Consider the following 9778-nt stretch of genomic DNA (forward strand, 5'->3'; position numbering starts at 1 on the left):
GTGGCATTCATTTCAGTTGGAAAAGGATGATTTCAAAATGGAACACCACCAGCTGAAAAAAAATAAAGGCGAATGCCTACTTCTATCCTTCCCCTCAAATAAATGCCCGATGTATTAAATATCTAATTTTTTTAAGTTTATTTTTTATTTTGAGAGAGAGAGAGAGAGTGTGTGTGTGTGTGTGTATGTGTGAGCAGCAGAGAGGGAGAGAGAGAATCCCAAGTGCTAGCTGTGCAAAGCCTGACACGGGACTCAAACTCACAAACCATGTGATCATGACCTGAGCCAAAACCAAGAGTCAGGATGCTTAACCAACTGAGCCACCCAGGTGCTCCTTAAATATCTAGATTTTTAAAATGAAGTAAATAATACTAGAAAAATAGAAGTTAAAAACATATGTCTTTTTGAGTAAGATACAAAATGTAGACATATCCATAAAATTTGATTACATTGAAGAATTAAAAAATGTTTTCTGATTGCAAAAATACACAATAAACAAAGTTAAACAATATAAAGGAGGAAATATTTGCAATGTATATTAGATGTAANTATTTTCTTTAATATATAAAGGGCTTCTACAAATAAATTGGGAAAAGATCTCTAATCCAATAGAAGGGTAGCAAAGGATTCTCCAGGAAACAAAAACAATGGATTTTAAACATATGAAAAGATATTGAAGCTTGCTCATAATTAGAAAAATGGAAATCAAAATTACCATCAAATCATAAAGATATGAAATCACGACCACGATATTTTAATGGCAATCATGTGAGAGAACCAGATGTTCTCATACACTTATTTATGAGAGTGTAAATTGATAGAACTGCACAGAGCAATTTAAAATAAAATTTAAAAATGTAGATGATCTTTGGGGTGCCTGGGTGGCTCGATCAGTTGAAGGTCTGACTGTTAGTTTGGGCTCAGGTCATGATCACGTGGCTTCAAGCATCTGAGCCCTGCATCGGGCTCTACATTGGCAGCATGGAGCCTGCTTGGGATTCTCTCTCTCTCTCCTCTCTCTCTGCCCCTTCCCAACTTGTGCTGTCTCTATCTCTCTCAAAATAAATAAATATACTTAAAGAAAATAAACCTATTTTTTAAAAATGTAGATAATCTTTGACCTAAACATTTGCTCTAGGAATTTATCCTACAGACATACTTACACAAGACAGCAGTGGTGTATATATAAGAATGTTACCTGCAGTATGTGTATAAGAGCAAAAGGTGTTCATCAATGGAGAACTTGTTTTTAAAATTAGGAATCATCCATACAATGGAATCCTTAAAAAAATAGAATAGCACTTAACAAGAATGAATATATTGAAATGGGGCAATTTCACAAATACCATTAATAAACAAAGCAAGATAAAGAACAACATCCATCATACATTATCTATCCGAGTATTAAGAAATTAATAACAGAAGTTGCTTCTGAGGAGTGGCTAAGGGTCCAAGGTGGGAGTCAGTTTTGCTTTTTCCTGTGTACTTGTTTGTACTTTATGAGTTATATACAATGCACATGCCTACTTAACTTACAACTTAATGTTCTAATGAGAATATATGAGATCATTTAACAAATCTGGCTTGATAAAGGGATACAAGAATGAGGGGTCACTAACCAAATGGAGGGGCATAGGTGATGGATGCCAGGAAGCGTGAAAATCAAAGAGGGAGCTAAGTTTATACCAGAAATTGAGATCAAAGTGATGTGAGGGCAAGAAGAAATGGAGGTGAGGCTAACTAAAAGAAAAGTGACAGTACTATCATTTATAAGAAGGATGATATGAGGGTAAAGAAGCTTTAGATAGGAGCCTTTAGGAGTTGCAAATGAGCTGAACTTAAGGTGCCAAAAGTATTTATAAGTAACTAATAGTAATGGCATAATAAAGGCTTTTCATCCACTGGATTATAAAGTCAGTTACAAATTGGAAGGGAAAATAATCATCCTGTTTATATCCAATCACAAGTGTATGATGATTATGTTGATACTTTTAGGGTATGGGAAGGAATATAAATCCAACTTGGGGCTCATACTCAGATTGAAGAATATAACCAGTAACCATTAATTGACTGAAGGTTATCTAAAACAGTAAAGTCTCACTCTCTTCCTATTATCTTGTCAACTCTGTGCAATTCAAAGGAGTTCTAATCAAGTGTTTTGAATAAAAGGTGTGTAGGTATCCATGCCAGTCCATATGCTTTACATTAAAGTTTAAAGAAGGCAGAGACAACATGTGTAGTTTTATCTGCACAGAGCATGGCAAAACAGGCTACGTAATTAGATACTTGGTAAAGACGCTTTGTTCTTCGTGGTGGTGGTGGTGGTGGTGATGATAAACAGTGATGTTGTCCTTTGTGGCAGAATGCTTGTCTCGCAGTATCTTCCCCATGGCAGTGAGTGGGAGGGAAAATGGATGAGGAGTCCATCTCCAGTTTGGGGACCCAATCTCTGACTGAGTTGCTATGATAACAACCATATAATAAGCATAATAATCCCCATATTTGGTGTTCGGGTCCAGAGCACAGAGGAGGTATCAGTCTATCATTCCAATTTTTAAGAGAACCAATCTGGTCTTGATAATATCTTCTGAAAAACTGAAGGTAGTCTAAAAATTAATAAAACTTAAACCAAATCACTATGTAAAGGAAGGATTTTTCATTGAATGTAGTTCATCCTTGACATTCCCAGCCAGTGAAATCATTTTGCTAAAATTTAACCAGTCACAAGATCATTTTTAAGGCTAGAGTTGACCTTAAATATAGGCTAGTCCATCCCTTTCATTGTAAAAGGTGAGCACGCTGAGTCTCTTCAAGACTACAGAGCTCAGTTAGGACTTTGCCCACCACCATATTGCTTCCAAATCCAAGAAGGGATCTGTTTAAAAACAATTCTGCATTCTATGGCTCATCTTTTTTTTCTAAAGCAGAAAAAAGTTGATAGCTTTGTATGAAGAAAGTATGCCATCACCTTTCTTTCTTCCCCTTTTTACCAGAGGTGGGAACAAAGAATGCTGCAATCTTGATCTCTACCATCTGAAATAATTCTCTTTAAGTTTTCTTGAAATGAAAAGGATAAATAGTGTTAACTTAGTTAAAATTGAGGAGGGGTAGTTGATTGGACATCTTGTCGTCAAGGAAACTATTTCTCTCTTTCTCTCTCTCTCTCTCTCTCTCGCATATACAGACATGCATACCACACCACCCACTAGTTAATACTGTGCCCTTTAAACTCTTCATCTGACATTTTAAAATTATGTTAAAATACCCAAGTGCTCTAGTCTGAAAATCTGCACAAGAAATACTCAAGGGAAGTGATTCCTAGAATTCAAACTGAGGGAGGCCTTTTCCTAATTCTGAGGAAGCTACTGTCATTCTGAATCAATGCTATGTCTCAGAAATATATGGGACAGTCCCCAAGGTCAGTGTCAAGTCAACCACAGAATAGCATTATTAGAGCTGGAATGAGAACTTCTAAAAAGCCATGGAACAGCATAAGAGTAAGAGAAGGGTAAACGGGTCAGTCCCCTGAGCTTTTATTGAGTGTCTATCATGCTTAAAGCAAGAAGCAATGCACTTAAAAAAAAAAAAAAAGTAAAGACCAAGTTTAAAGGGATCTTAAAGAGTTAGGTAGAGTTGCTTATTATTGAAAGATATGCACCACCTCCCTGTGCCATCTATGTCAGTCTCGGCCAAGTGACTTGCTTTGGCCTCACCACAAGTTGAGTGTGCTTCCTGCCCTGATTTTGAGTTTGGCTATCTAACATGGTTTGGCCAATAGCATGTAAGCAGACATGATGCAACAGAAGCTTTAAATAGGAGCCTTTAGGAGTTGCAAATGAGCTGAGCTTAAGGTCCCAAAAGTATTTATAAGTAATTAATAGTAATAGCATAATAAAAGCTTTTCATCCACTGGATTATAAAGTCAGTTACAAATTGGAAGGGAATTCTGTTAGGTTTGCTGTCCTGAACGTTTGCCTTCACCTTCAGAAGAGCCTGTCCTAAATGGGCTTACCTATCCAGAGAACTGACAGATGCATCAGAAAACCCAGGTAAGCTTGACCAAAGGTAGCCTAGATTAGTCTATTTCTGGCCATGCCTTTGACACATGGTGAATAATAATTTGTTGTTGAAGTTGCTGCATTTTATTTATTTAAAATATTTTTTAATGTTTGTTTATTTCTGAGAGAGAGAGAGAGAAAGACAGTGTGAGCAGACAAGGGACAGAGGGATGGAGACAGAGAATCTGAAGCAGGCTTCAGGCTCCAAACTATTAGCACAGAGCCCGACACTGGGCTCGACCTTGCAAACTATGAGATCATGACCTGAACTGAAATCGGATGCTCAACCGACTTGATGCTGGGAACCCCCCAGGCATCCCAGAGCCCCTGCATTTTAGATTGATTTGTAATGCACCAATAACAAACTAATACAGAGAGCATCTAGTATGACATCTTAATTGATCACTTTCGCAGGATCACATAAACTAAACAGCAGAGAGAACAACTTGGCTAAAACTGTGGATCTCCAAGGTAGGTCTATTTCCCCAGAGTCTATTTCAATCTCTTGAAAATCACCCCCAGGGAAAATGATGGGATCCATGGATCCCATGGACAGAAGAATTTACAAACCACTAGACACCCACCTCCATTAGCATGTACATTAGGAACAGAACTTTACTGCACCTAAAAAAGTGATCACAGACCTGGAGGTCTGGGGAAGGAGCTGGGAAAAATCATTCAGTGGCTGAGGAGGAGTTATGTGAAAACAGACTAAAACGATTAGGGTTCCAGTGTGGAAAGACACATGTTGAGAATCAATATGATTCAAGTCTGTCAAATCTTGAATAGAGTAAATGATCTGAACATAAGTTTGTTCACCAGATTTGGAATTTTATTAAAAAAATTTTTTTAATGTTTTATTTATTTCTGAGAGAGAGCGAGCGAGCGAGCAGGGGAGGGTCAGAGAGAGAGAGAGAGACACAGAATCTGAAACAGACTCCAGGCTCTGAGCTGGCTGTCAGCACAGAGCCCGACACAGGGCTCGGACCCATGAACCAGTGAGATCATGACCTGAGCCGAAGTCGGACGCTTAACTGACTGAGCCACCCAGGCACCCCTATTATTTTTTTTTTTAAGAAGGAGCACACTCAGAGGCATAAAGAGGGAAACTTCAAGAAAAAAAAAGAGAGGCTCTATTACTTTACCTGGCTGGAAACTATGGTGACCTTGTCCCATTATGTCCAGGACAGTCTCAGTTTCCACTATCATCCCAGGGTAATTTTTAACAGCACCCCCTTTCACGTTCAATACAGTGTACTGTATTAGATGGTAGATTATATGGTTGTACAGCTGGCAGCATGTTGAACAAAACATGGTCAACAGGGTTGAACAAAACAGGTCCAAGTAAGGTTTAGGTAAGTTCTTGAGAAAAGACCAGTCATGGGTTATCAAGGTATTCCAGACTGAGGCATGGAGGACCACTGTGTCCGATTGCAGCAGTGGTGAGAGATGGTCAAGATACCCAGGGCATGACTTGGCGGAGCAGGGTCTTAAAAGCTGGGAAATGATGTTCTTTCAGCCTAGAATGGGGTCCCCTTGGGCAACCCTGGGGCCTCCTCCAGGAACCTTATCTGTACTGCTAGGCACTCTCTTTGTGGGTCCTCAAAAGATCTAAGCACATGCAGCATCCCCATTCTGGTTATTACTTCCTTATCAGAACATGCAAAACAAGGTACATGGTAGAAGAGTGAGGTTCCCTCTTACCCACACAGAGGTCCGTATAGCTTTCTGAGCTCCATTTGGCTTTCCCAGAAACCCTGCAGAAAACAGCACTATAGTAAGTATAAGATTAAACAAAATTTTGAGTATTCAAATTTATTCAGGAAAAAGTCTGGAACTGTGAGAACACAATTATATAAACAATAAAAAAGAATTGAAATTATATTGCTTTCAAGTACTTTGAAGTATTAGAATAAACTAGTAGCTTTAAAAAAATATATTGCTGAGGAAAAATCTCGGTCGGCTCTGCTTTAATGGACAGAAGAGATCATCTGTACTTAAAGAATTTGTGTATAATTGCTGGTGAAATATTTGAAAACTGTTTGCTTTCTCAACTATGTTAACATTCCCGTCTGCAGTTTGGTTTATATTATTATTAATTTTGGCAAAGCCTCTTTTGACAGCCACTATACGTGTAAATGCCTGCTAAATCTATCCAAATTATCACAAGTTCTGAATTATCATGATCCAAGTCTAATTTTTAACTAAAACCAAGAGTCAAAACATAAGAACCTTAGGGTAACTTGATATAGGACTAAATATTAGACAAGTTTTGTAGCAGGGAATGAGTATACCTAGAGGTACACATGGAGTGGGGGGTCAGAAGGTGCCAGATGCAATGTGCTATAGGGATGCAGTAGTATAGTAGGGATGGAGTGTGTGTACAGCTATACACAGAGGAGCCATAGGGGTGAAGGGATGGAGATTGCTCACAGATCCCTGTGTTGTGGGAATGGATACACAGGGAGTCATACGAGGGGTGATGGAGGGGGTGCAAGAGGTGGATGTCCTTAATGGAAACACATCTCGTTCTTATTACATCGACTTTCACAGTCTAAGCTTGCCATATATCAAAGAAAGCTTCTATGAATATAAAAATAGTCACTGAAATTACTATGTTCTGGGGAGAACTTGGCAAGGTTTGTACATACAAGGATGATGAGCTGAAAAGGAGCATATGTGGAAATTAACCAGAGGCAGGAGCACAGTGTTCTCTTCACATGGACAGTTATACTGTTTTTTCCCCCTCAAAATGTTAATACTAAATTACTCAGCTGAATGCAACTGATCATTCCCCCCACCCCACCGCTGAAATATGTGAAATTTATTCAGTTTCCTATCCAGTGTGTTGTTCTATTTTGACTCAGAAATTTCTTCACACTTGCTTCAAGAACTCACAGGAAACCTTGATGAGATCGCTATTTGTGGGCTTCACATCGTGAACATGCCATCCCCCCACGACAGAGATGAGGAGAAGGTATTTAAAACCCGAGTAAGAGCAGAACAACAACAATCAAGAGTGAAAAGAGAGCATTGGGCAGAGAACGGGACAAAAAGGAATAGAAAAGAAAGGAGGAGGGAAAGGACAGAAATAGCTATTGTTATCTGTCTCATGCTGAGGGCCAGCCTTTCTGAGGGCAGAGGTGGGGAAATGCTAGAGATGTTAAACAGATATGACCACGATTAGCCCACACTTAGCCCTTCCTGTCTCTGTTAGGCTCAGTGGCTCTTTGCAGGCAGGATCTGTCGGCTCCTGATGTTGGGTCTGGTGGCAGCATGGCCATGAGTTTGCAAGATTAAACATGCGGCTTCTGAGAAACCCCAATGAGGGAAAACAGAATATTCTTAGAAGATAGAGTCCTGGGGGCTGTATCTACAAATGCCTACTGGATGTATCCACTTGTATATCATTCTGGCCAAAGGTATCTCCCTGAACCAGCTGCCTTCCTGACCTTCTATTTCCATCAACTCTTGGCCATTCTCCCTGTTAACCTGGCTCAACACTTAGAGGCACTTCAGCTCATTTACCTTGAATTCTCTACTCCCAATTCATCCCAGGAGTCACTAACTTTGCCCCCAGTGTCCTTCTTCACCTAGACTTAACCTATATCTTCCCCTCTTCAGAGTCACCCTTTACTTCAAGGTCCCTCTCCCGCTTGAAAATGATAGCACACCAGCCAGCAATCCAGCCTGTTACTCTCTCACACTTGCTTCCCCCAATGCTCCCCCATCTTTAGCTTTTAGTAAGTCCAGGCTGCTCATCAAGCTGTGCCCTGGTTTTCATGTAAGTGCACTCACACACATCATTGCTCCCCACCTGGTTTGTGTTCTTGTCCTTGTGACTATTGCTCCTGCAGGATCTCCTTCCCTAGGAAGTCCTCCGGCATGATTCCAGCCCTGACAGATCTTTCTCTCCTCTGAAGGACACCATAGCTACCATCTCTCTTGCCCAGTCAAGCCCTAGGGTACATCCTGTCTGGTGTTTAACACCATGATTTTATGCATGCACTCAAGGGCAGAAGTAACTTCTACTTTTTCCATATCCCAGGCCCTGGCACATTGAGACACTCAGTCAGTGGGTTTTGGAGTGAATGGATGAACGAACGGATGATAGGACTCACTACATGTTGATGAGTAATAAGCAATGGATTGTTGTCATCGTATGAGAATTCATTCAAGTAGGGGAAAACTCATCACACAGTGCCTTCACGTATAGACCACCCCAGTGTAGGCAACCATGATGGGAGCAGTGTATCATGGGTAATGTTGCCCTGGGCTCAGCATATCTTATGCTGAAAGACAGTGGAAGACTGCCCTTACCTGGCGGAAAAATGTCAAGTTTCCAATAAAAGGAGAAGGCTTGGGATGTCTGATGCCTAGCTTCTCCAGTCTTGAAAATGGTGATGTGGAGTACCTGAGGGGAAGAGCAAATTTTAAAAACCAAGGACCTGAAGTTTGCATCCATACATTGGCCCTGTTAGGAAACAGAATTACTGAGCCCTCCTAAGGGAAGGGTGGGAGGAGAGGTTTCTGGTTGACAGTGTCTAAGGACCAAAGAGGTAGAGACGCAGAGGCGAGTGAGTGGAATAGAGCCCAGGAAATTCCTCCTGATGGAGTGACAGGCTGGAGACTGAGGAATCCTAAAATCTCACAGGCAGAAGACAAGGTGATGCTGTAGTCTAAATGCCTCGTCCCCACCTAAAGTTTCCATCAATACATTGTTTTAAAAAAAAATGTACCTCTCTCCAGTTCAGTTTCTTTGTCTCTACATCTACCATGAACAATTATCAGAAGGCAAAGCAAAAAAAAGTAACAATGGCAAAAATAAGTTCCCTGTGCAAATTTGTGTTTTCCTGGTCAAACTGACCCCTGCACGTAATTTGTCCTTCATCACATTCCATGGGCTAATAGAGAAAAATAAAAATCGGGAGGGAGAGAGCACACCATGGAGAAAAGACCTCATTACCAACTGCTTATAACCTCTTTATGTCTTTGTTTTCATGGCCTGAAACCATATGGGAAGCATATTTTCTTAACCAAAAATCAGGAAACGTGGCCCGACAGATTTCTGTGCCACTTTCCAGGAGAAAGCAGCAGTCTGAGAAGTGCAGCATAGCTGTCAAAACATTGGAATTACTAGGATATTTCACCAGTTTATGGGAACAGAGGGATAACACAGTTAAAGTCAGAACTGACTTAGAAAAACCTGGACATATGGCTAAAATCCCTAATCAGCCAGCCAATTAGGTCAAAAGTTCAGTTAGTTCAGAAAAATTAATGAGTCAAACTGGGTGTTTAGCATCATGCAGAGATCAGCCAAATCTCAATTCAAGAGCAAGGAAAAATTTAGAGTGTATCATTATAGCCAAGCTTCCTGGGAGTACTAGAATTTAGATGAACAAAATGCTGCTCTAAAAATCATTCACTTATCATTAGAAAGATGGAATGTTCATGATAGTCTTGCCCTTCCCCTTTCCCACCTGTAGTCCAACAAGGAGCACTTAAAACATGAATTTTTCGTCAAATATCCAAAAATTCAGGGAAAGGACAACCTGGCGTAAGTGCTGGTTTGTGTTACTCTGAGCAATGGGTCTACTTTTATTTTTTATTTATTTTTTATTTTTTTAATAGCTTATTGTCAAGTTGGTTTCCATATAACACCCAGTGCTCATCCCCACAAATGCCCTCCTCCATGCCTATCACCCCCTTCCCCTCCCCCC

The 9778-nt window shown here is 40.2% G+C and overlaps 1 protein-coding gene across 2 annotated transcripts in view; it reads right to left on the reverse strand.

Annotated features, from left to right (window-relative positions):
- Positions 1-9778, reverse strand: part of TBXAS1 (thromboxane A synthase 1) — a 157525-nt gene that overhangs the window by 111315 nt on the left and 36432 nt on the right. For both annotated transcript variants that reach the window (XM_077781054.1, XM_077781055.1), the window contains exons 2-3: positions 8379-8472; positions 5763-5815 (exon numbers count right to left, since the gene is read on the reverse strand). In XM_077781054.1, the coding sequence (XP_077637180.1) occupies positions 5763-5815; positions 8379-8472 (147 nt within the window). The remainder of the gene's footprint in view (positions 1-5762; positions 5816-8378; positions 8473-9778) is intronic.

The sequence above is a fragment of the Crocuta crocuta genome, unplaced genomic scaffold, assembly GCF_008692635.1.
Source record: "Crocuta crocuta isolate KB4526 unplaced genomic scaffold, BGI_CrCroc_1.0 scaffold228, whole genome shotgun sequence".
In the NCBI taxonomy this organism is placed as follows: domain Eukaryota; kingdom Metazoa; phylum Chordata; class Mammalia; order Carnivora; family Hyaenidae; genus Crocuta; species Crocuta crocuta.